This window comes from Vanacampus margaritifer, chromosome 17 (assembly GCF_051991255.1).
Source record: "Vanacampus margaritifer isolate UIUO_Vmar chromosome 17, RoL_Vmar_1.0, whole genome shotgun sequence".
NCBI lineage: Eukaryota > Metazoa > Chordata > Actinopteri > Syngnathiformes > Syngnathidae > Vanacampus > Vanacampus margaritifer.
The window spans coordinates 9082501-9108779 of record NC_135448.1 but is presented as its reverse complement, the minus strand read 5'-3'; the positions used below and the strand labels follow the sequence as shown (position 1 = coordinate 9108779).

Sequence of the window (26279 nt, the reverse complement as noted above, 5' to 3'; positions counted from 1 at the left end):
CCCGGGGTTCAGACTGACATGATCCCCTGAGGGCTTTCTGCATGGGTGAGGGCCCCCACAAATTCACAGACGATTAAAGGGTGGCACAAATGCTGGTATCTATGCGAACACACACACACACACACACAGAGGTGAGATGATCTCGGTGCCGGGGGGCAACAGCCTCACACGGCAATCACGCTGTCTGCAGAACACACACGGCCCGAGCCCGTGTGATGGGCCCATACAAACCAACTTTTATTCACAGGACAAAGAGGCAATTGTGAGCTAAAAGGACATTTAGCCCGAGGGTGGATTACAGTGTGCGCGGCAGATAGAGCAGAACATCGATAAACATGCTGATTAGGAATAAAATGAAGGCTGTGTGCTAAATTTACTCCCCTTCAGAGCAGACATTGAGTGGAAATATAAACACGACACTTCATTTTTGATACTGCCAAGCATCTAAAAACACAAGAAATATTTTGAAATTGCGTTTATTGACTCTTGTTTTTTTTTTTAGAATTATCCCTATACAAAGAATCATGGCATTATTATTGGTGGATGTTTTTGACATTCAAGGACAACACAATTGACTTACAACATGAATCCCACAATGAGCTTTATTAAAAAAAAAAACTCATTAATTTAACTACTTTTAGGGTTTACTTTTGTACAGACTCCCGTCAGGAAGCGACAACATTTTGTATCCTTACAATCACAAAACATGTCAAAAACATGAAACAGAAAGACTTTAGATTGTCTTCATTTCTGGAGATTGTTTGCAGTGAAGCAAACTGAAATCACATCCACACAGACAACAAAAAAAAACAAGCATACATTGCTACAGATTATGTCAACTTCATTTTCAAAGTGCAAGTAGAAGAGAAATACATATTTTGGGGGGCTTCTCACCTTGATATGACATCACAGAGTGCAAATTTTGTAACTCGGATGAGTTGATTTTATGTTTTTATCTTTATTGTTTATATTCAAGTGATTAAGGACTAACTCCCCTTCACCATTAGTCCAAGTCAGTGTGTTTTGTGTACACTAAAACATGCTGGGTTGTTTTCCTAACCCAAGTAGCTTGGTAGCTGTGGATTTTGAGTAGATTGGGTAACTTCTACCCAAAGATGGGTTAGTTATTTTGAACCAGCAGATTGGATCCTAGATCGGATTTGGGTGGGTTAAAGAGCTGGAGCTACTGGGTCAAAAATTGGACTACGTTGCTAACTTGGTTCAATTTGACCCAACTTTAAGGTTTCTTGAGTATAAAACAACCAATGTTTTGTACTACCCCCCAAAATGGGTCACTTCGTACAAATAAACTGTTGGATCAAAAATTGGACTAAGCCACTTGCTTGGGTCAATTTTACCCAACTCCTCCCAAAAATTGGGTTGTTTTGTAAAACAACCCAGAAACTTTTCGGATCAGTCCAAATCCAAACTGTGTTGTTTTATTGACCCAGCAGTTTTAAGAGTGCAACATCCAGTAAAAAAGAAAAAGAAAAAAAAGCATAAAGTTAGGTCAGATTTTTAGCAATTAGCATGTTGGTCTAAATTTTGACCAGAATTGGATTATTTTTGGCCCGGCAGTTTTAAGAGTGCAAAAGAACCCAGCATTGGTTCCTCATTTTGGGACCCAGCACTGGGTTAGCCAATTTCACCCACTTTGGGGCACTTTTGACCCAGCAGTTTTAAGTAAGTTACCTTTCCCACAAATATCTTTTTTCGTGGTTAGCACGTCCGCCTCACAGTGGAGAGGTTCTGGATTTGAATTGCTTAGGTGTGTGTGGACTAGGGAGTGGCTTGTGGGGCTTTTCCTGAGCTTCTTTTAAAAAAAAACACCAAAAAATAGTTGGGTCTAAAATAACCCAATTTGGGTAAAAAATGGTCAGATCAACTACTTGGGTGAATTTGACCCAACTTTGAAGGTTGTTTTGCATAAAACAACCCAGTTTTTGTACTAAACAACCCCCCAAAATGGGTTGCTTTGTACAAATAAACTGTTGGGTCAAAAATAGGACTGATCCATTAATTTTGGTCAAGTTTACCCAACTCCTTCCAAAAATTTAAAAACAGAAAGTTGTGTCAAATTGACACAAGTTAGTGGGTCAGTCCAATTTTTGACCCAAACTGGGTTGTTTTTTGACCCAGCAGTTTAAGAGTGAAACATTCAGTACATGCCATTGATGAAAATTGGTAGGTTGTCTCACGTTATGTTTTGTGAGAAAAATAAATAAATATTGTTTTTAAAAGCATAAACTTAGATCGAATTTGCCAATTAGCATGTTGGTTTAAATTTCGACCAGGATTAAGTTATTTTTAACCCAGTATTTTTAAGAGTGTATGAAGAACCCAGCATTGGTTCCTCCTTTAACCCAATTTGGGTTACTTTTCATCCAGCAGTTTTAAGTAAGTGGCCTTTTCCACAAATGTCTTTCTTCGTGGTTAGCACGTACGCCTCACAGTGGAGAAGTTCTGGATTCGAATTGCTTAGGTGTGTGTGGAGTGGCTTGTGGGGCTTTTCTTTGGCTTCTTTCCAAAAACACAAAAGTTGGGTCAAAAACCCCCCAATTTATGTCAAAAATGGTCAGATCCATTTACTTTATGTATTTGTTTATTTTACTTTATTTATTTACTTCATTTGACCCAATTTTCACATGAATTTGTACAAAATGATCACTTTTTTTCCTGTTGTTGTGTGCAAAACCACCTGAAGGTTGGGTCAAATTGACCCAAAATAGTGGATGTGTCTATTTTTGACCCAAATTGAGTTATTTTTGACCCAACTGTTTTAAAAATACATGCATGTTATGTTAGATTAATTGAAGACTTTTAAGATCAGTGTTAATAGTTGGTCTTTATGTGCCCTGTGATTGGCTTCTTTTTGTTTGTGGCCAATAAAGACAAGCACGATAGAAAAAAAAAGGATGATTTTACTTTCTCCTGGCTTCTAATGGGAAGAAATGGCCTTATGTTTATAGGTTATACCGCTTCCTGTTGCTTTGTTTTACATTTTTTATGAACAGATGTGTTTTTTTTTATCTCAGAAGGAGCTTTCATTGTTTCTTGTTTCTGCTCCTATGACTGTCCCACAGCGGCAGGTGGCGCGGCGTTGACCACGGCGGCCCCCATTCGCAGCAGTTCCTTCCTGTGCGTGAGGATGACGTCAAAGCTGGACTGCAGGCGGTTCTGCTGCTCCTCCACGCGGCCTTGCAGGGTGCGGAGCCAGCGGATCAGAGCCAGACGCCGGTACATGGTCAGCTGCACCTGGTGCTTCTCCATCTCCTGGGCCTTGAACCTCTCGCGGTCGCGCAGCGTCCACACGGCGTCCATCATTTCGAGATGCTCGCCGTCAGAATCCGACGACTGGTTGTGCCTCTCCTCCGCTCCTTCCTCCAGGAGGTCTCCCAGCTGGCTTCCCGACATGGAATTCCGGCTGAAGCTTCTCCGTTTTCCTGACGGTTCTCGACAGTTGCTCCTGGTCGGCTCAAAGTCGGGGTGGCTCAGCTTTTGTTCGCCAAACGCCATCCGTTCCAAGCCTCCCGTGGACAACCAGTTGCCTCCTCTCTCCAATCGGATGGAGGACATGCTCCCACCCGAGTCAGAGTCCGAGCCGCTGTCTCCCCACTCGTCGTCATTTTCAAGCTTCATCAACTCCTCCAGATCATCCCGGCCTCGGGTGCTGCTTTTCCTACTCTGAAGCTCCATCTTCTCCCTGTGCTTGGCCATCATCTGTCCCTCCTCTTCCTCCATCCTCCTTTCCTCCGCTCCATCAGGAGGCACTCGGCCATATCCGTCATCCCCGTATTCGATTTCAGGAAGAGGCTCCAGCGTGCTCCAGCAGGGCATCCGCGAGCGAGGTGATAGGACCCCGGAGTTGCCGTGGGAGGACGAGTTTTTTAGGTCGGGACTCAGAGGACCAAGTTTACACGGGCGCTGCTGGTTTTGGTTTTCATCTCCTCTTGCTCTTCCACCGCTTGAGAGGAAGTTATAGTTGCCTTCTTGGTCATACTTCTTGCTTGACAATGAGGAAGAGGAGCGATTGTTGGTGTTTTGACCTCTATAGGCCAAAGGTTGATCCTGATGAAGCATCTCTGGTCTGGATTGGTTTTCACTGAAATGACACAGGATAAGTGGAATAAATCGCATTGCATTGTTACCCAACTTTATTGAACCAAGGCATATATTTTACATTAGAAAAAAATCTGATAAAAGGAAAATGTCACAAAAAGTGGATGAGTGCAAAAACATTCAGTTGTTCTGACATCAAAACAGAAAAAAAAAGAAACATTATTTTTGTCAAATAAATACTTATTGGACCAATTAAGTAAAATTGGATCATTTACGCAGCATACCTGAAGATCTCTCACTTCACACTAATGTGCTGTGGCGCAATGAGGAATTAGTGCCATGAATAACAATTTAGGACTTTCAATACATTTCTATCATAAATCATCAAGACGAACATATCCTGCATTCATTTGCCATTTACACTATATACTGTAACTTAACGTTTTACAATCAAGAACTAGACATTACATGAATAGAAAATTATCATTATTATAATTATTATTATTTAATTATCTTTAATTATCTGTCTCTCTTTTTGTGGAAATGTTCATGTACAAAAAGTAGTAGCCTAAAAAAGAAGAAGAAAGTGGTATTGACCATCCCTAATGAAAGTGCCCAGTAAGAAAGTACTTCAATAACCATCCTTTATTTGCAATTACCCAACCAATGTGTTTAATTAATAGACACCCATAATCCCTGTCACCTCTAAATCACCCTTTACGAGGCCACCCCAAAAATAGTTAATTTTTTATTTTTTATAATAACTACAGGCGGATGTGCTGCACTCCACTCCTATTAGCATCACGCATTTACATGTCACCCCGGAATGGAAATTTCTCTAATCCTGACTTGGGGCTGCTGTCAATCCCCCCAACCCCTTCCCCGCACATATCCCCCCCCCACCCCCCGCCCCCTCTGCGTGCATGCGCGTTCACGCGGTGCTGAAGGACAGCTCAGTACTGAGCACGCGCGGACCAGAAAACACATAATATCAGCATAATAATACAACCGTGAAAATAGGAAGAAAAATACCCAAATAGAGTCGATGCAGGATGGACGTTCCGGTTCTTTAACAGAGGTTCCGTGGATTTGGCTAGATGGTTATATAAAGCAGAAAAACGACGACTAACGGCGCCCATTGGCTTCATATTTGATTTAAAGCGGTCCTGATAAAACTCCCCATCAACGAGGAAATAAAAAAAATATTTAGCGTGATAGCGCTGAAATAACAAAAATGCGTCTCCCCTTGCGCGTTATGCAACACTCACCCCATCTCATGCAGTGCTCTCTCCTCTCTTTCCCTTCCTTGATAAAAAAACAACAACATCCTCCCTTCCCCTTCCTATTTGTTGCTCGCTTAAGTCACTTGACTGACATTCCAGCCTCATTTGCATGCGCTTGTGGTTGATTTCTTACCTTTGTGTGGGTTCGCTGCTCGGTAGAGAGGCTGGACCGACGTTGCGCCTTTCCCAACGTTTTCCCCCTCCTCCGTCCGACGCGGTGTTGTTGATCCTCCTCCCAACCTACCCCCACCCTTCCTCTCCCCCTCCTTTTCCTCTCCCCCTGACTCATGTCGTTCCAGGAAGTTAAAAGGGGGAAAACGTGGACATCGGCTGGGAGGACAGGAAACGAAAGAATAAGAGGAAAGTGATAAAGAACGCAATAAAATGCACAATATTTTAAACAACTATACATATTAGAGACTGTCGATTTTTTTTGTGTCATTTTATTTATTTAACTTACAAATTCAGCAGGCGATGGGTCATACACTGTATCGCTTGTCTACTTAAATAGCCACATGATAAGTTATACAATCATATCAAGAGGATCAAATTCATTTATGTCCCCAGGAAATTCTCGAGTTAAGTCTGGTGGTTGATGATTCCAAATTATGTAAACAGTTTAAGGCTTAAATTAGAATAAAATACCCCGAGGCAGCAAAAGTACTTACAATCTGTATTTAAGAAGTACATGTTGTGTTATAAAAAAAAGGACTAGCAAAAGTACTGAATCAACTCCCTAAGTAAAGCTGTGAAATTTGCTTGATTCAAAAGTAATAAAGCTGTTTTTAAAACTGGCATCTATAAAAAAGAAAAAAAAAAGCCCATTTTGATACCGCAACACAACAACTACAACAAAAGAATACACACTGCACACAATACATCTTTCCTCTTTTATTAAGTTGCATAGTTCTCAGACAAAGAAGAAGAAGGAAAAAAATCACCAGTCATGCTATCAAACCAACATCTTCCCATTATGCTAACATTGTGGTAAAAATTTCAATAAATGCTGGATTATAAAGGATAGGGAATTCATTCAAGGGTCAAAGTTATACAGGCAGTGTTTTATATAATATTTTAACATTCCATAGTAAAAAGAGGTAACTATGAATACTTTCAGACACGGGATGGAGAGGGAACAGGAAAATTGAAATTACCATTAATTTGTTGAGAATTCAAGTTTATAATGTTTATGTGCCTAATTCAATTGCTAATACTGCACTAAGCAATAATTACAGAGGTGCCTTGAGCTACAAGTACCTTGACTGAAGAGTTTTTCCAGCCGGGCATTGGTTGATTGATTTGATTGTCTTGAGATACAAGCAACAATTTGAGATACAAGTACACTTCAGACTACTACCACTAGATGGCGAAAGCAGGACAATCCTTTTATACAGTACACATTTTTAACTTGCCAAGAAGGAGATGATTGGGGAAGGACAATACATTAGGTACAGTTGTGTTTTAAATTCAAATTTTCTGCACTAAAACAAAAAAGCTCTTCTCATGAACTTGAAAAAAAGGAAACACTATCACGTAATTAAAATGGCTGTCTTTAAGCATTAAGCAATTGTATTTGTCGATCATAAAAGGAAATCTAACTGTACTGTTTGTGCTATATGATTTATTTGATTGTTATTAACATAACTATAAGATACATTTTTCGAAAATAATTTCCAGTTGAATACATTTTGTACGCCGCCATTATTGTTTACGTCGCAATGCATTCTGGGTAGTGAAGTAAAATGGTTGCTGCCCTCCACCGAGCAAAGCAAAACACTACATTAGCACTAGCATCAGCGAAAAGGAGTCAAAATTTCACACTACGCGGCTTTTGGGTGCTAATTTTAATCAAAGAAGAATAAAAGAAAGCGAGGTAAGTTTCCCGTAGCTTTCCTAAAGAAAGAAAGATAAGAAAACAGTGGAAATGTGCGGTTTGGAGAGTCCACCTGACCAAAGACTATGCAGCTCTCATGTCATTTTAGCCCAGGCGCATTTGAGGACTTCAATTGCCGTAAAAAATAATAATAATAATTTTATTAAAGTTACTTTAACAAAATTTGTAGAATTGGGTCCAACTTTATTTACTTGGGTTGAATAAATATAATGTATTCATGATAGTACAGTACGTATATTATTATACAGGTTTGGTCTATTCACTTTTAGAGACAATTAGTGTCTTCCAATTAATTAAACCCATATCTAAAGACACATTTAAATTTGTTTAACCATAATTAATGAACCTATAATTTAATAGTAGAAAAAATGTAAACGTCAAATTTACATTTTTTTCACTTGTTACCCATAATGCAACTGTACTCCCTGAAATCTTTTGCAGGACGTGTTGTGCAATTCTTCTTGCAACTGATTGCCAAACTCATAAGAAGACAATAGTTAGTAGCAAGTGTTTTTTTGGGGGGGGGGGGGGGTGGTATCGAGAGGCTACATCAGACAGACTTAACAAGTGTTCAGTGTCTCTCTCCTCTCAGCTCTCGTCCCCCTGACATGTCGTCGCTGGCGGCGGAAAAACTCATCCCCTCTTCTTCTCCCCACTTGCACGAACGCGCGCACATACACACATACAAGGCTTCCATCCCTTCTTGCTTCTCCTTCAACAACATCCACATTCAAATACACCAGCTCCAGGCATCCTCCGTCGCCCCCTCCCCTCTCCATCGTTCACCAGTAGCCTAAGCCCATAAAAAATACATCAAACACAAGCCATGCGCCCGAGGCCTCGTCACACGCAAAATCATCACTCTCTCCATCTCACTCTTGTAAAAGAAGTTGCAAAAGAGAGAGATGGAGAGCGCGATATAAGCAGAATTGAGGCCTGTTACCGTAATGTTCACACAAATGCTTTCCACACACTCGTGTACAAAAAAAAAAAGAGGAGCATGACTTACCTTGCGCATAAGACCTTGTTTTTGACTGCTCCCACAGCCTGCAGCACCGTGACCCACTTCCCTCCGCTTCGGCTCCACATCTGCTCCAGCAGCGGTCTCGGGCTGTGACAGCGGCCGAGGGCGGCCGGCACCCATGGGCCACACTGTCAGATCGCCAGTGTGGAGAAGACATGCACAAAGAGAGCGTAAAACCCACACACATACACAGAACCAGAGCGAGCCAGCACTGTTCCAAAATGAGCCAAATGAGCCTGGACGTGCTAAAGTGAAATTCACCATGGCTTGTTTTGCACTATAATTACACTTTTATCTCACATGCATAGAGTGGATGCTGCATGGCACACAGCAAAAAACACCCTTGGGTGCCGCGGCTTTTGTTTCTCTTCAATTATTCCACCCTTTGCCTTCTCTTATCCTCATAATCAGAAGAGAAGCGGATCCGTGTCCTCTAGATATTTAGAAGCTCGGACCTCCGTGCCAAAACGTGTAACCTTCCTGCTCGTGTGTGAATTGGGAGTTCAGGGAGGTTTTGTGTTAAGTTTTACGACCTTTGACCTCGCAGTTCACCCTTTCGGGGGGGAGAAAGTTGTTCAAATCCATGTTGGAGGAACGTAGGAAGACAAAGCATGGAAAGAATACAAATCTCAAGATCCTATTATAATGTAATTAGATTGGCTTGCTTGACCCCATAAAACAGGGCCTTAGGATTTGGAATTTGCCAATTAACTGCACGGTAATGGCTAAATAACAAAACATCTGGTCTATTCTTTTTTTATATTCCAACATGCTGGGGAAAAAAATACAGGCAAATAAACATGATTTAAAAAGTACAAGTATTGGATCCTAATGATGTGTAATGGCATCCTAACCCCAGGACACTTGTCTCCTAATCGCCATAGCAACTAATGAGGTGGATAGACAAAAGGGGCTTGTTATAATGTCTGCCTATTATTAGCCACTTAAAACATTAGCCTTCCAAACTTCAATTAAGGGGTCAAACAGTGAGAATAGTCAGCAGTTGGGAAGATTCTGAAATATTGTAGACAACCATAAAACCAAAACATTGCAAGTCGACACATTTTACATTAAATTACCTATTAAAACCAAATTGTCCTTTAGTCACACCCAAAGTCAGACACGTAAAACATATCTGGCATTTTATTGCGGGCTGTGCATAAATGTTGAAGAGTTAGAAACAACGGTCTTAAAATATAATTTTATTTACATGTAAAATACATTACAGTATACAAATCAACACAGGAAAAATCCCTATATACAGTACACAATAAAACATTGCGAATTAACAAATAAAAAAAAAATCAATTATACAATTAGTTGGCAAGTTGAAAACAACATGAATTGAAAAATTCAAACACAAGTGGTACTAATGTTGTGGAAAACAGCGCAACAAGTCACCTTATAAACAATCGTTAAAACTCATGTTCCCAATTCAGTGGTCCAAAAAGGTAAAAATGCTTCTCTGTGGTCCCTTAGCTTGTCCTGCAGACTTGTCCTGCTTGCAGAGTCTCTTGGCTGCCGGTTTCACTGCTCCCATGTTCCCCTTCCTCTTTGTCATCTGTCGGTCAAAACACAAGTCTTCAATTTGGGAGGGAGGGGGGAAAAAAATATATCAAACCTCTACTACAAGACATGTTCACAGCCACACGGCTGTCTGTCTGCTTTTTGATGTGGGCTTTGGCGCCATCTAGTGGCGAAATGGTGGATTAGCATGAATCAACCATTTAACGAAAAAACGTTTAACGTTTCGAACGAATGAATGACATTAATGACAAAACTAATGCAACCAAATGTTAATTTTAAGTTTACTTAAATAGCTCATTGTAATTTTTCATGTCCATGTATTTTATTGTAATTTTAGTTAATAAGTACGGCTGTCAAAGTTAAAGCGATCACTAATTAATTAATCACAAAAAATGATCGCACTAATCACGTATTAACGCAGATTAATCACATTATTAATTTTGACCGCAGATGATCCTTTATCTGACAGCGGATGGTTACGTTAAAGGTAGCGCAGGTTGTGTTTGAGCAATAAACATAACTACATGCATTAAAGTAAAGCATTTAATAAAGGCTTGAGTATGACATTCAGAATATTTGTTCCATGTCAAAATATTGGGGTCATATTTTTTTTCATTTTAAATTATGCAAGTAATTAACTGATTAGAAAAAGAGGAGGATGAGCGTGTGCAGTGGATCAAAACATGTTGAAGGCGTCATAACGTTAATAGTCGGAAAAATTAACACATAACAGGTGCTCTTTAAATTTGGCGGGCAAAAAATGTTGATAAAAAAAAGCCTTTTCCATTAAGTGATTAATCATGATTAATCAAAATTCTAAGATGTGATTAATCTGACTGTAAAATGTAATCGTTTGGCAGCTCTATTAAAAAGCCAATTATTTATTTAACAGTTATACTATACATACATATATTTTTACTACTATTTTATTTACAAAATATTAATTAGCAAATTGTTTATTGAGATAATAAAAAAATATATTAGAAAACCATTTTCAATAAAAATTAATGTAACGTAAATGCTCAGTGGCGCAAATGAACATAAGTATGAAAGTCATGTGATGCTCCAAAACAAGTAACCACATTTATCACATCGATTAAACGACATTTTATAAATAAATCTCTTCACATAAATGAATTTATACGGTAGAAATGCGCACTCGGGGCTGTTTGGCTCTTTTTAAACGATCATTCAAAACAACTCCAGCTTCCACCATGTGAAACAAAAGGACATGACACATTTTGTTGAGCGGCCTTTTGTCTACTCACATGATTCTGGGAAGCTTCTCTGGCTTCGCCGTCCTTATCTGGAGACAACGTCTGAAAGAGGAATCCGCGACCGTTTCTGGGTGCCAGTGGGTTTCCTTCAGATATGGACGCCAATTTTTGAAGGACAGACTGGGGCTGACTCAACAGGGAACCTCTTTTAACCTTCACAAACACACACAATACACTCTTATTGTTTGATAGTGAACACAAACAATATACAGTGCAACTAGATATGTATACTGGCGGCATGGTGAGGTCGTGGTTAAGCACATCTGCCGACAGCTCTGAGATTCTACGTTCGAACCTCAGCTAATACCATCCCATTCAAGTTTGCCTTCCATTTCAAAAACGTTTTAGGCTAACTGAAGGCTCTAAATGATCCTTAATCTAACCCATGGATCCAGGATCCAGCACAGACCTCCACCAAGGCAAAAAGCCCACTAGCTCGGCCCACACTCACCGAGTGTAATAACTTTGTTTACCCACATGAGCGACATAACTTTAGAACCACCTCTGAAATATAAAGCACCGCAAATGCACACTTTTGCAAACTTGAAGCCAAAAGGAAATCAAATGGAGCTGAATTCATAAATATGTAGTTTGTCTCTGTATTTATGTTGACAAACCTGTGAGGGTCGCAGGAAGGGATTGAGGGTCGTTGACGTCTTTTGTGGCGGCGATGCCACTGGAAGCTCTGCTTTGGAAATCAGGAGATATTAGCCATGCATCAAAAGCTACGTCTTAATGAAAATATGCTAAAATTCTGTATTCGTATCTCAAGACATTTGATTAAACTTCCATCTGATTCTTTGTTAGCTAATGACATCTTTATAATTTAGCGGCATCTTATCTCACAGGTTTAAAACTATCAAGCCCACCATAAAAAAATAATAATAAAAAAAAATATATATAAACGCATTTAGCAGAAACAACCTTGTTTTATTAAGTGTTATTAAACCAAAAAGCACATTGTAATTTGTAAGTCAAGGTAGTACTGTAATAAGGTTTAGTACCAAACTAACCTTTCTTCTGCAGAGTCTTAGCAGTCAACTTCTTGGCCAACTTCATGAACTGACTATCTTCTTCTCCAATCTCCTCATCCTCCTCGTCCAAATCTGTCACTTTCTTGGCTTTCTGTTGGGACTAAAGAAATGAACAACAAAGTACAGGGTTTTATAAGTTATAAAGAGCAATTACAGGGAGTCGATGGTTGAGACACTGAGGTTACCAAGGGCATGATGCAAGAATGGTCATTTTCCATTTGATTGTTTAAGATGAATGTCCTGCAACTGTTTTTTCAACCATATGATGACTGTAATTATGACTTATTGCACTTCATTAGCATAGGTTATTGATCGACTGGCGTGTTCCGCAATTTGGATTAAGTCAGAGTTGTAAAAAGAGGACCATTCACCCTACCTGTTCTCTGAGCCACTGTTCCCTCTCCAGTCTCTCCTTCCTCCTCTGAATCTCGGTCTGATCCACGTCTTCATCATCCTCAAGCTCCTCCTCGCCCTCGGCTCCAGTCCTGTCCGTGTTGAAGCCATCATCTGCAAGGGATGACCATCCATCAGGTGAATTTTTTTTTCTAAATTCGGTCTGACTAAAAGTGGGGAAAAACAATTGATTTTCCTCAAAAATATCCCCTCCTGTAACAAACCTATATTTTTCCAGCGGAAGCGGCGAGCTCTTCCAGGGCCATCGGAATGTAAATCACCATCAGCAAGATAGCGTTCCTGGTACAACCTCAAGCGTCGCTTGTCATCATCCATTATTTGCTTCCTGTAAGGACACATCCATTTTAATTAATCAATTAATAGATTTTACCTCACAATTGCAGCTTTGAAATTTGTTGCACAGTACATTAGCTTAGCGTAGCAACCCCTGTTATGCAATGTTTTTTTTTTTAAATAACTATTAGTGGGATTATAACCTCATTTTTTGTTTATTGTAAAAAAATAAACGTTAGATATATATATATAAAAAAACTGCAACCACCCATATATGGCATATTACTAGTTTGCCAATAATAAATAATACAATTTAATAAAGTTAGCCAGGCAGAAGTTTTATCCGAAAATGATTTCTCTGCAATATAGCAAAATGGTTAACATGATTCATTTCTATTCACCACAATGGTTTTCAAGTAGATAACACATCCAAACTGTAGAGGGCGCTAAATGTTTCCCTGAGACTCACATAGACATATTGGCGCATTTTACTCACATGTGGATTTTGTTGACTTGGTTATGCAGCTCGTCATCAGAGGGCAGCTCCTCCAGAAGCTCCTCTTCCTCATACTCGCTCCCTCCGTCCTCATCTTCATCCCCGCTGCCCTCGTCGCTACCTGACAGTTCGGCCTCAGAGTCCACGTAGTCGGTCAGGCGCCTGCAAAAGGACAACAGCAAAACAATCACACTGTGAGTGGAGTGACATTTAAGAACACACAGGGAACCTCGGCTTGATTCTCAACTTACATTTTCTTCTTTTTCTTCTTAACGAAATTGGGTGCAAACACTCCATTCAACTCTTCCTCTTCTACCTCGTTATTCTCTTCATCTTCGTCCTCATTTTCTTTATCCTCATCACCATCATCTTCCTGTAAGACAAATCCAGATTTGTTAGGTTATTTGAATGGAATCTCAAACAATACAGTATTACATTTTTTCACTTTTTATTTGGGGGAGGGGGGGGGATAAACAAGCTCTTTGTTCCATACCACGTCTGACAGAAGTCGAAATTCACAGTCCTCTTCTTCTTCTTCTTCCTCCTCCTGTGGTGTCTTTTTACTGCTAGAAAGAAATCATTATGAAAATCGCATAATGACAGCAGATTTTCAAACATAATTTTCTCTATTCTCAACAGATCGTTTAAGCATTGAATAATTAAAAGGCTCATTTTTACAGTCAACAAACAAGGCAAGAAATAATAACATTACCTGTATGGTGCTGGTGAACCCATTTGGGAAGAACCTAAAAGTACCATAAAACTTTATTAATAATAGTATTAATAGGTGCAACATATTACTACAACTACAATGATACAAGGGGAGAAATATTTATTAGATTGTGTAAAATGAGGGTACCTGAGCTAGGAAATTTGCCAGAACAAAATCCTATGAACTGATCCATGCTGTTTTCAGGCTCTTCATCCTGTTCTTGCTCCTTGCTCTTGTCAGTCTGTGACTTCTCGCCTGCCTGTGTTGTTGGAAACGCTCCCGAGCATAATCCGAGAAGTTCTTCCGCCCGCGTTTCATCGCCGACTGGTGCCGCTTCTCCACTGGAGCCGCTCTGCGCCGTCCCGAAAACACCCGAGCACATTCCTAAAAGCTCCCCCATGTTGGCGTCCATTGCGTTTTCATCCAGGCTGTCCAGGATCAACTTTCTCTTATGGGAGCGGATGGCACCGGGTCGCGGACCCACGTTCAGGAAGCCGTCCGCATCGAGTAACTGGGAGTGGGCATCATCCTCTAGGGAAAAGCGTCCTTGCGAGTCTCCGCCCAGACCGCCGGGTCCAGCGACTCCGCCGATGGGCTCGGAGTCCACTGGGGAGGGAGGCGCGTATAAATCTTGGGAGTCCTCAACTGGTAGGCAAAGCGAGGGCTCGGACAGTTTACCAGAGCTCTGTCCAAGACGAGCCAAGAACAAACAAAAAAAAAAGTCAGAGGAAGGTAAAAGTACATAACATGCATTGTGTCACAGGCAGTGCAAATTCATGGTCCAGAATTCTACTTTTCGCATCTCACCTTGGAAGCAGAGCTGAGTATGCCGGGCCTGAAGCGGCACGGAGAAGGTGAGCGGAACAAGTTACTGGAGCTGGAGTTGGAGTTGAAAGCACCTCTCCCGATTCGCTGATGGCTGACCGGCTGGTAGGAAGTGATCATGGATCCGGCCAGCTCAAAGCTGCTGTTGTGGCTGATGTCCTTCATAAGAGACAGCGAGTCGTCCTCTTCTGCAGACAATGGAATATGCAAACAGTACACTTGAGTTCAACTTTAGTCACTGCAGGAAAAAAAAGTATTGGTGATAAGTTTTGAAATTGGATAAACGTACCCAGTTTACTAGCACCATATTGTCCAGCACCAGATCTTCTTCCACCATCACTTAAAGTGGAAACAAACATATGAAAGTAAACAGTGATGGCAGTAGTCAAGTCACAGTATGGTAAATATTTGTAATACAAAAACTTCTAGGCCGTAAATAAAGTTAAAAATGGTAAGCATGGCTGGCAGTAAATGAGCAAGCAATATTTATGCTATCTGATAATATGGTGTCACACCGTGCTGTCATCTATCACTAACCTACCGCCACTCCCAACATTGATTCATAAACCCATAAATCGATCTTTTTAATACGTTTGATCCCCTAAATTCATGTGAAAGCAGAATTGTACTTGAAATGTGAAAATAGAGTTTTACTTAAAGGCCTAAATGTTGTTGTTTTTTTTCTCTTCTTGAAATTTCCTGTATACAGGAATTTATAAATATTTTCTTACATTTACAAAAAAAAACCTGATATTGCACTTTGAGACAACTCTTTAAATTATATTTACAACTATTTAAACAAAAAAAAATTTGTGTACTATGAATCGAATTGTTTTTGAAAATCTGAATCAATACTATTTAGAAACCATATGTCTAGATCAAGGGTGCTCAAGTTCGGTCCTCGAGAGCCCCCTATCCAGCCTGTTTTCCATGTTTCCCTCCTGCAGCACAGCTGAATCTAATGATCAGCTAATCAGCAAGCTTTGCAGAAGCCTGATAACGACCCTGATCATGCATCAGGTGTGTTAGTGGAGAGAAACATGGAAAACAGGCTGGATAGGGGCTCTCGAGGACCGTGCTTGAGCACCCCTGGTCTAGATTGTTGATTTTAAAGAAAACCCTATCCATCCCAATATAAAAATTTCCCTTAAAATTGCATGAAATGACTCACAATTTTCTATTCTCCTGATCACAAAATGGCCACAAAGGGGTGGCCGATACTAGTAGCTGTGCCCATCGCGATAACCAATACCTTGAAATAAGGCCAGGTATTGTCCCGACATCTTAAAATGAGGCCTGGCATCGGCCCGATGATACCTGGTACCTTTACACGCCCATCCCTAGTCGTAAAGTTACCGTGCAGGTGAATCGCAAATATAAAAGCAAATTACCCTGTGCGAGAGCAGGAGTTGCCAGGGAACAGTATGAGTGTTCCATCAGTGTTAACTATGTCTGGAGTTACTGGCGGGCAATTGAGTGCCACAGGAGAAAGACTTCGGACGCTCTGGACCACACTGCCGTCGTCCTCCTCCTCCTCTTCTTCAGCATCATCGCCTCCCAATAAGTCATCTAAACCCTGTGACACATAAAAACCAGAAGTAATGTGAATATGAGGGGGGAAACAAATTGTCGCCAAGGAAACAAGAAAAATGCCAACCTCTTCATCCTCATCTGTCATTTCTGCCTCCTCATCATCGTCCTCTCCGCAGTCTTCATTATCGAGGCGATTCAGCTCGGCCTTGCGTGCCCGCTCCTCGCGTCGCCGCTGCGCCATGGCGAGCTGCAGTTGTTGCTTCAGGGTCAACAGTTTCTCTCCTGTGAAAACAGGACACTATTTGCTAAAAGAGCTACCCTGGTTCTAGAATTAATCAAACAGTGAAGCCTTGCTAAAGTCTGGTTCGTCATTTTGCAGATTTAGGGGTGGGTCTGGAACATATCACCCACGATACAACAGACACTGGAAATCACTGACATTTGCATTTGTTGTCCAGGTTTGGTTTCATACCAGGTTTGGTTGCTAACGTCTCCTCCTTTCCTTCTTTAATAGTGACAGTGACAGAGTCGGCACGCAACTCCTCCTTGCCAGACGGGGTGCTGTCTTTACGGACGATGTTGAGTTGCAGTGTATGTTCTCCCTGTGGCCGGACGGGAGCATGGCTGTGCCGAAGGTACCGCTTCTTCAGTGCCTCAACACCTAATTGAACAAATATAGAGCCAGAGACACGATGTTAAAGTGGAAGTCAAGCTTAAACATTTCTTGTCAATAATATGTTATATGTGACCTCATTAGTCTAAACATGACATTTTGATTGATTTTACATTTGTGGAATTTATGGAAAATCTAGCCGTTTTTATCCATCTCACAGGGCGGCCATTTTCCACTTGCTGTCGACTGAAGATGACATCACAGTTGCTCAGGGCTCAGGCAATGACCAATCACAGCTCACCTGTTTTCTGAAGCCGAGCTGTGATTGGCTGCTACCTGAGACCTGAGCAACTGAAGTCATTTTCACTCGACAGCAAGTGGCAAAATTGCCATCTTCTGAAATTGATAAAAACTGCTGGATTTTGCTTCATAACTCATATCCCACTAACGCAATATTAAGCAGAATATCGTATTTAGACTAGTGGGACTGCAAAGAACATATTGTCAAGATTTTTGGGGGGATGACTGACCTGGGTTGTGTGATGCTGGTTCAAGGAGTACAAAATTTCCTGCATTGGCACACAATTTAGCAACAGGCGGCGGGTCCAGTCCAAGCTCTTTTAGTCGGGCTAATTTGTCCTTTTTGGGCTTGGCCTGCTCTACCGAGGGCTCAGCAACCACCAGATCAGTTAAAGACACAGCTTGAGGCTCAACCACAGCTGTGGGTCTAGCCTCTCCCTGCTGGACATTAGCCAGCGCTTCAGTTTGTTTCACAACAGTCTCTTCTTCCGATACTTGTTTCGCTGTAGTATCTGCTGTAATGGACTCTTGCAAACTCTCGGAAAGATAAAGCATGGGAGCGGATTCCTGGTCGGATTGTAAGCTCTCGGCAGCGGCCTCTGGTGTCTGACTCTGGCTCTCCTGCTGTGGCGACGATGTGGCGGCAGGCTCAAGGAACGGTTTGAGTTGAGACAAGGTGGGAGCAGAGTCCTGCTCTGCGGGCGGCTGCTGAGCATCACTAGTAGCGTCGGTTGGAGGTGGTGTTGGTTTCTCCAACATAACTGCAGAATACCGTCTAGATCTTTAAAAAACAAAACAAAAAAAACATTTGTTTTGGAATTACTACAGCAACAAATGTTCAAAATGAAACTGCAACTAACTCTACACGTGCATAACAAGTTTGTATTTACTTCAAGAGAGCCATGGCGGGTCCCTCGGGCCTGGCTCTCTTCTTAAAAAACTGGCTGATGGTCTTTGGCTCCGGGATGTGGTACGGCAGGCCAAGCTCTGACTCTACATTAGACAGAGAAACACAACAAAGATTGAAGCCTCAGGGTGATTGATGACAAATATTGAATGTGTGTGTGTGTATAAACTGACCTCTGACCAGCCGCTGAGACTCACTGTGGAGCTGCTTCATTGCCTCTTTACTTACACGTGCAGCTTTTCTCTCCTATCAAAACACAAAACAGTCAAACTCACATTTTTGGTTCATTGTGTTTATGATTAGCACCGCTTACTGCACGCTGGGGCTTTTGCACTTCATCTCCAGCACCTTCCTCTTCATCCAGGAAATGTTCCTGTATTCATATTTGGAAATCATCACGATAAGGACTAAATTAAAAAATCTTTTAAATCTTGACAGTAATGTTGAACTCAATGCACCTTGTGCTTTTTCATCTTTTGCTTGACGGCTGCTCGAATTGAATCGAGTGACTCCTCCTCCTCAGGCTTCTCGTCAATACCGGCGTCGAAGAGATCTGTGTCACCTAACAGGCAGCCGCTGTCATTCAGAGGGAGAAGCGTACTCTGGACACAAAGAGGGTTTGTCATTGTCAGTGTGATGCAACAACGAAAGCAGTCTTTCCTCACTGTATAGATTGTTGTAAGCAGGATTGCGCAAAAGTTGATTCAAGGAAATTTAACGGGTTGCTTCGAAAGTCAAATTTGAGACAACAGGGAAGTGCTGCATTGCACATGGAAAAGTAACAATGTACACCCAAATCACTCACTTCTTTCAAGTCAGAGAATCTGTCTTTCTTCTTCAATGTTTCTACACTTTTCCTATGTTTCTCCTTTTTGTCTCGGTGCCTCTGGCTCCGCTCCCTCTTTGTTGGCTCTTTCATTGTTTTTGCGACCTCCTGTTGCTCATCAACCTCTTGCTCAGGTTCGCTGTCTTCATCACCGAGAACAGAAATTCTTCTCCTGCTCTTTTGAACCTCTTGTTTCTCATCTGTTTCCATCTCATCACCGCTAGAAGCAGCTAATACTAATGCTTCAGTCACAGTCGCCTCTTCTTCTTCACTGTCGCTGTCTCTGATGGCATTACGGCGAGGTTTCCGGCGAATTTGAATGTCTTCTTCCTCGTCAGAGTCTGGAAAAACAACAAGGAAAATGGCTTAGCCCAAAAATACTACAAGTGCAATAGAGGCCTGCCTGTATTGTCGAGTAACTTCACCTGGATTCTCCTGCCTATTGTTTGTTGTCTCCCGCACATTCTCATCTGCCGGAGAGCCCATTCCACTGTCTGAATCACTCTCGGTTACTGTTGGAACCACGGCCGGGAGACCTTCAGCCTGGTAAGAAAAACACATTACAATAATGTTGCACACCCTGCCATACAGTAACAAATTAAATCATCAATACATTTTGTTACTAAATAATGGGAATATTATAAAATCAAAACAGCAACCCTGCCTCACCGGGGTCCTATTTGCATCCTAAACAACAACTTAACTGGGCATCCATTTTGCAAGCATATTTGAGGAGATGGTGAGTGGCGCCTTGGAGCAAGCCAAACAATGAGCACATACGTTAGCTGGCGATGTGCCTCGTATCAAAAGGTTGAACGAAAATGTGTCCGATTGGCAATACTGTATTCGGAAAATTACATAAACAACTTATCTAATAACGATTACTATGTAACACTGTTCAAACACTATAAAAGGAAGAGGCCGGTGTAGTCTAGCTAGCTATGACCAACTCGCTTAGCTCGCTAACTAGCTAAAGGTAACATTAGTAAAGAAATGTTTACCATGGCACACAGGGGTGAATACATCATAGTTTATTACACATCAAGCGAAAATGTCTTCTAGTAAAAATTAGATCCTCACCTGTCGTTGAGAAAGGACGAGGCTCATCTCTTTGCCCGCTTGCTACTCGACGCTTGCAACAAAGAAACCAACGGAGAGAAATCAAAAGACTCGTCAAATCGTGGCAGCGTCAAAAGGCATCCGAAAAGTTCATGCCTGAACGGCAACGGCTAACTCAGTCATTGAAGGCGCAATGAGATCGCGTTTAGCTCGGTTGAATCTGCTGCTCCCGCCTGTTCTCAAAGCACAATTTTTTGTATCTTTCGCGCGCCGTGACAGCTGGCCAGCAGTTTTCGTCGCCGAGGTGTCAATCGGTGACGTTTTGCTTTTCTATTGGTCTTTTGGAGACATGTCCCGCCTACATTTAAACAACAGTAGTGCGTGCGTGATTTAGGTCTTGTCACTTTTCAGCGGGCGGGAACGAGGCGAGTCAAAGTTAATTATTATATATATATTTTTTTTAATCACTCGACACAACTTTAAGTTTAAGTAGAGTAGTTTAAAGGTCTTTCATAATATATGATAAAATATTATCATATATATATAAATATGTATATATATATATATATATATATATATATATATATATATATATATATATATATATATATATATATATATATATATATACTGATTATATGTTATTCAAATAAATTATCATCCATTTGTATTCTAACCTCTTATATCTAAGTTATTCATTAACATACTATTATCTATATAGTGTCAAATGTTTTGTGTTTTTTTTTAGCTCTATAAAAATCCCAAAACTAAATTTTTATTATCGATATTAGTAGATATTGCTTTTTATCGACAGCTTCTCCATACAAAGGTTCGGATGAGCTGGATATATTTCTGCTCTAAAAAAAAAAAACAATAAATAACTTTAAAGCTTCTGTGTGGGGTGCGCAGATTGTTTGTGGTCACGTGACTGCTTGGAGCTGTTTGATTGGTCAAATGGAGTCCCATATCACCAGTTGTAACGTAGGATTGGTAAAACTGAGTCACGTGACACAAAAAAGGCCTCGATATCTTCACCTAAAATGATAACAAGCGGAAAATAGCTCAATATAACGGTGTAAAAGTGGCGTTTCTGCTTAACAAAAACATTCAAGAAAAAAAATGAAAATTTTGTTTCGTTCAAACTTAGTTTCTTTTTTTGTGTGCGGCGTGCGAATAAGAATTGTATTCATCCCTTAAACTAATCACAATATATTCCCTCACGCATGCGCACACACACCCTGCCTTCTTCCCACTCGCGCATGCGCGGTTAAAAATCCCCAGCGCCAGCAGCGGCAGTCAGTAGTTCGGGTCAGCCAGCCCAGTCAACAGCACTCCTCGCTGTCTTTTATTCCCTTTTTCTTAAATTAGCCACTTTAAGCTTCGCGATACCGCCCCCAATTTCAGCGTCGGTACGGAGCCGCCAGGCCGGGACAGAGTCGGAGAGCGAGGCCTCGGCAATGGAAGCGCTCGGACCCGGTAAGAAATACGACAAATGAGAGGCGAGCGTGAAGCGGAGAGAGCCGCGCATGCGACGCGTGTGCTCAGGTGTGCCGCTTCACTGGGGGCCGCGGCTGCACTGAGGCCTCGAAGCGCTGACGGAAAACAAACGCAGGCCCGTCCCATGTGTCTCTCTGCGTGACATTGTTGACGTTGGGCGAAATCCTTTGCTCGAACGTCGAATGTGTGTGTTGTGTGTGTGTTCTGCGGACGTGCCCGTGTGGTTTTATTTATGTGAGGCACGCACGGCTCGTCGTGTCGGAGCTGGTATTGTGTGAGTGGGGATTTAACTAGGACCTCCTTCCTTCCTTCCGCGTCGTAGTGTGTTCACGTTGATGTTTACGCGACACGTTTCTCCATTTCGATCAAAACCACGATGTTTTTGGACAGTGACAACAGGACATCCGGTCCATTTAAAGCTAACTGTGCCACATAATTTCGCCTCTTTTATTGTCGAGCCGTTACTTTTGGAGCGATCGCCATCAGGACGGCGTGCTTGCTTTCAGGTCCGTCAAACAACAGAAAATGAAGACGTTCAAACAAATCGGTGGCGATTCAACAAGAGATTTGAGTGACCGTGTTATTGCGTCGGGCTCCTCTGCCTGGCCAGTAGCCATGCGCATCTGAGGACACAGCGGGAATGGATGCATGGCGCTTTCACCGTCACACGGCTGCAAGCATGCTCCCATATTCCTCATCTGCTATATGATAACAAAGCCACTTCCCGGCTGTGCGGTCGTCTCAAGGAAGCGTGCACCTTAACACTAGGCGATAACAATTACGAGCTGCGAATGGTGTTTTTTGCCCCCCCCCAACTCAAATAAGCACATCCTTCCTCTTGTTTTTGATAGACTGTGTTTGTTGAGAGCATATCAACATTTTAGAAATGAATAGAGGAGTGGCATTACAGTAATGCATCAGTGCGCCTTTTGCACTGGAAATTGTAAATGTCTTATCAGATGCTGGCTATGTGGCAGGTCCAAGGCAATGCAGAAAGAAAATTAATTGTTCAAATATCCACAGGTGTGTGAGTGCACACACAGCACACCATGGAAGCATTGTTGTCATTTTAAAAAAAAATTTTGGGGGGGGGGGGGAATTTGCTAATTGTTTATCTAAATTACTATGCAGATTGTCACTAATTTTAATCGAGATGGATGATGCATTATAACAATTTTAGCAAACTAATTTCTTCTAACTTCAGTCCGGTATGGCACTCTGGAATAGAAGAACTGCAATCCTGTATTGGGGTTTTGAGCCTCACATACAGTTTGCTGTTATGAATTAGTTTTAGTCGAACCACAAAAACATGGTGCAATTGTCAAGGAAGAAGTATATTGCCACAATGGGAGCAGAGAATAAAGGAGAAAGTGTAAATTTTTTGACAGGGAGTACATGCACTGATCAACCACCCAGCCACTGGCTGCTCACGCACATCACAGTGACAAAGACTCTCCACTATTTGCTTTCTACCCACAGGTAGACATTAAATCATAAATATTTTAAAGCACAATAAATACAGTCCTGCTCACAGTTAATAGCACCCCTATATTTTTTGCATGATCTCTAGAATATATTCGGAAATAAATGGGAATGTACCAAATTTATATAATCTGGACCTTTTTAATTGGATGTCCAAAGGAAATTGTTTTTCAACTTGTATAATGTAATTCCAAAGAAGAAATAGAAAACACAACATGTGCAGCAATAATGGCACCCCTCTTTGAAATTTGTTTGCACCTCTTTTGGCAGTTATGACGCCTTTCAAACAAATGCTTCTTGTAGCCATCTCTAAGTTTCTTGCACTCCTTTGCTGGTATTTCTCCCCACTCTTCCTTAGCAAATTGTTCAAGCTCTTGAAAGTTTGCAGGTTTCCTTTCCCAATGGCACATTTCAGCTCATATCAAAGATTTTAAATTAGAGTATGATCAGGAGTCATTGCTGGTCATTTTAAAACAGTATTTCCCCCCCCTTTTTAACCATTCCCGTGTTCTTTTGGATGTGTGCTTTCGGTCTTCGAGCTTCGACTCCACCCAAGTTGTCCCCATAGAATGTCTTGATAATTCTCTGATTTCATGATTACCAGATGTAGCAAAGCAGCCCCACAGAATGATGGATCCTCCACCATGCTTGACTGTAGGGAGAGGGTGTTCTTTTCCTTCTGTAAACAAACTGTTGGCGTGCATTGCCGAAATGCTCTATTTTTGTTTCATCCGTCCACAGAACATTCCCAAAAGAATTGTGGTTTGCCCAGGTACTCCTTGGCAAAGGTTAGCCATTTATTTTTTTTTATGTCTGTCTCCATTTTAGCTCTATACCCTTTGGAGGTCTTGTTTGCGACTTATAGCACTTCTGATGTCCTCAGACAGTTCCTTTTGTTTACATGATTGTGACAAAGGAAAAAGGGATGACAGGTGGCTTTTTAAAACATCAAAGTCATCATTCATTGTTTTTTTTCATGTCAATTGGGCACATACCATTTTGAACAAGGAATTCTCATTTGTGATTTACTGAAGGTGAGTCACAATGTGTTTCCATACTGGTTTATAGGAAAGGGTGCCAATACCAGGGACAGAGCACATTTGAAGTTTTCGATTTTTTTTTTCTGCCCATTGTTTGTTTTAAATATTTTTTAATCATTTGGTCTTGGATAGGTAAAACATAAAATATTTTAGTTGATTATTTTTTTCCCAGAAGATATTCCACATTATATACTTTACCTTCATGGGTGCCAACGATGGTGAGCAGGACTGTACCTAATTTAAAAGAAGAAAAAAAAGTAGCCAACTGTCAGCCTTTCGATGTTTTATTTTTAGAGACACTACAATTAATGATGGGCGAGCATGGTCCATTTTCTGATAAAGTTAGGGTATTTCCAAATGGTGCATGTTATTGATCAAATTACAACCTGGGGCTCTAGAGCCACATGTGGCTTTTTAGAACACTTCCCTGCGACTCCCTGTGGACCTCTAAAAAGTAGTAGAAAATTATTTATATATATATATATATATATATATATATATATATATATATATATATATATATATACAGTATATTTTTGTTTTTCAGATAAAACTAATTAATGATGTAGATAAAAAAAAATATTGATATTCCACACAGTCAGTCCAAATTTTTAAGTTGTCAGAAAAAGATTAAACTTTTTTTTTTAAATTACTTAACATGTCCAAAATGTAAAAAGAGGAAAAGAATAAAATTTTAAAAAGGCAGAAAACAACATTTTCAAAAAGTAATCTAAAAAAAAAATAAGCAAAAAAATTACAATAAAATGTTTTTGTTATTGCCAAGAAAGCCAGAACATTTATTTAATAAAACAAAATACAGAAGATAATTTTTTCAAAAAGTAATTATAAAATGTCCAAAAACAAAAGTAGAAATCCCCCAAATTACCATAAAATGTCCACAAAAAATGTCAGAAATGTACTGGCAAAACAGGCAGAAAAAAAAATATCCATAAAATGTTTATAAAAGTAGAGACAGAAAATGACTATAATATGTCCATAAAATTGCCCAAAATGTTTGTGCACAAATTTATCCCAACAGCTTCTAAATCATAGGTGTCAAACTCTGGTCCTCGAGGGCCAGAGTGCTGCAGGTTTTGGATGTTTCCCTTCTCCAACACAGCTGATATACAATCAGCTCATCAGCAAGCTCCGCATGAGCCTGATAACGATCCTGCTGATTGGAATCAGCTTGTGTCGGAAGAGCGAAACCTCGAGGAACCGAGTTTGACACCTATGTACTAAATGAAGCGTTCCTCAAGTCCACCGCTGTTCCTTAATCCAGGTATTTTCAGGTGTGGGCGTCGGTGCACTGGCTGCTTAGTTCTGTTCGGCTGTGAGTCATCACCAGGCTCGGCCATCCTCCTCATGCTCAGCACAGACCCCGGCTGTCTCACTGCTTGATCGTGCTGCAGTTACCAGGGACACAAAATCATTAACATAATAAATTTGTACTTTTACGCTGCATAACTACACCTGTAAATGTGAGAATCAAGTGTTTTTCAGCCCCATTACCATCTAACAGTACAGTTAGGTGGTAAAAGGGCTGGTGGTAATAGTTCCGTGTCACGCAGGTGAAAACTGTGTTCAGCGACCGACAGTAAATCTCCACAATTTTTGTCCCTTCTTTGCACCGTTCTTATTTGTCAAATCCATTAGCAGATTACAGAATGTCATCCTATTTACATGGCTTTCTCTATTCCGCCCACACTCCCCATGATGCAAATGCAAGCCAGGTTCAGAGCTGAACAGTACCACTTATCGGTAAACTAGCTTTTTCTATGACGGTCGTTGGACATTAGGCGGCCATTTAAATGCAAGCTGAATAATGCACTTTGACTACATAATAAGATTGCGGAATTTACTGTGGGGAGAAAAGCTGTTTTCACTTTCGTTTTAACACTAAATACGGTAGGTTGACTGCGTAGGTTGGAGTATTTAAAAAAACATTGTGATGAATTGACTGTTGAGTCATTTGATGAGCAATTGAGCAATTCCTGGACTTTTCCAAGTAGCAGCACGGCAGCTGAGGAGGCTATAGATGGGTACAACTTTTCTTTTTCTTTTTTGCTTTAAGTCGAAGAAGAGTATGTCAAGCCCGCTAGCTAATGCACACTTGCGCTGAGTTAGCTACTTAAGCAGAATTTGTGAGATGTGTAGTTATCAGGAAAAACACATTTATTTAATTTTGTAATGATATTACAAAT

The 26279-nt window shown here is 40.9% G+C and overlaps 3 protein-coding genes across 7 annotated transcripts in view; 1 reads left to right on the top strand and 2 right to left on the bottom strand.

Moving 5' to 3' along the window:
* Positions 1-460: 460 nt before the first annotated feature.
* On the bottom strand, positions 461-5569 carry c19h1orf216 (chromosome 19 C1orf216 homolog). The gene is made up of 2 exons (XM_077549499.1): positions 5476-5569; positions 461-4102 (listed from the first exon to the last, which is right to left on the bottom strand). The coding sequence occupies exon 2, from the start codon at positions 4078-4080 to the stop codon at positions 3067-3069; it is 1014 nt and encodes a 337-aa protein (XP_077405625.1). The 5' UTR covers positions 4081-4102; positions 5476-5569; the 3' UTR covers positions 461-3066.
* A 3880-nt stretch (positions 5570-9449) lies between these two features.
* clspn (claspin) lies at positions 9450-20330 on the bottom strand. Of its 3 annotated transcripts, none has more exons than XM_077549282.1 (24): positions 20078-20330; positions 19423-19540; positions 18977-19338; positions 18630-18773; positions 18485-18544; positions 18345-18417; positions 18155-18257; positions 17495-18045; positions 16824-17012; positions 16476-16633; positions 16210-16394; positions 15108-15157; positions 14801-15006; positions 14141-14678; positions 13994-14027; positions 13775-13847; positions 13533-13654; positions 13282-13443; positions 12716-12837; positions 12475-12605; positions 12078-12198; positions 11682-11752; positions 11056-11217; positions 9450-9821 (listed from the first exon to the last, which is right to left on the bottom strand). In XM_077549282.1, exons 1-24 carry the CDS (start codon positions 20102-20104, stop codon positions 9696-9698), a joined length of 3888 nt encoding a protein of 1295 aa, XP_077405408.1. In that variant the 5' UTR covers positions 20105-20330; the 3' UTR covers positions 9450-9695. The 3 variants fall into 3 exon arrangements, with proteins under 3 accessions (XP_077405408.1, XP_077405409.1, XP_077405410.1); XM_077549283.1 differs by having other exon boundaries at positions 11682-11749; XM_077549284.1 differs by having other exon boundaries at positions 13775-13844.
* ago4 (argonaute RISC component 4) overlaps positions 19434-26279 on the top strand; it is a 26662-nt gene continuing 19816 nt past the window's right edge. For 2 of the 3 annotated variants that reach the window (XM_077549286.1, XM_077549285.1), the window contains exon 1: positions 21348-21532. In XM_077549286.1, the coding sequence (XP_077405412.1) occupies positions 21514-21532 (19 nt within the window). In that variant the 5' untranslated portion in view covers positions 21348-21513. Of the gene's footprint in view, positions 19544-21347; positions 21533-26279 lie in introns of those variants that run through there. The other variant, XM_077549287.1, reaches the window with a different exon arrangement.

Bases quoted from the DNA above. Each gene is read 5' to 3' on its own strand.
- clspn (XM_077549282.1), bottom strand. From the start codon at position 20,104: ATGAGCCTCGTCCTTTCTCAACGACAG. The intron at 15,007-15,107 runs GTACGTTTATCC...CATTGTCTGCAG, and splicing joins ATATGGTGCTAGTAAACTGG to AAGAGGACGACTCGCTGTCT. The intron at 14,028-14,140 runs GTACCCTCATTT...TGGTACTTTTAG, and splicing joins TGGCAAATTTCCTAGCTCAG to GTTCTTCCCAAATGGGTTCA.
- c19h1orf216 (XM_077549499.1), bottom strand. From the start codon at position 4,080: ATGCTTCATCAGGATCAACCTTTGGCCTATAGAGGTCAAAACACCAAC.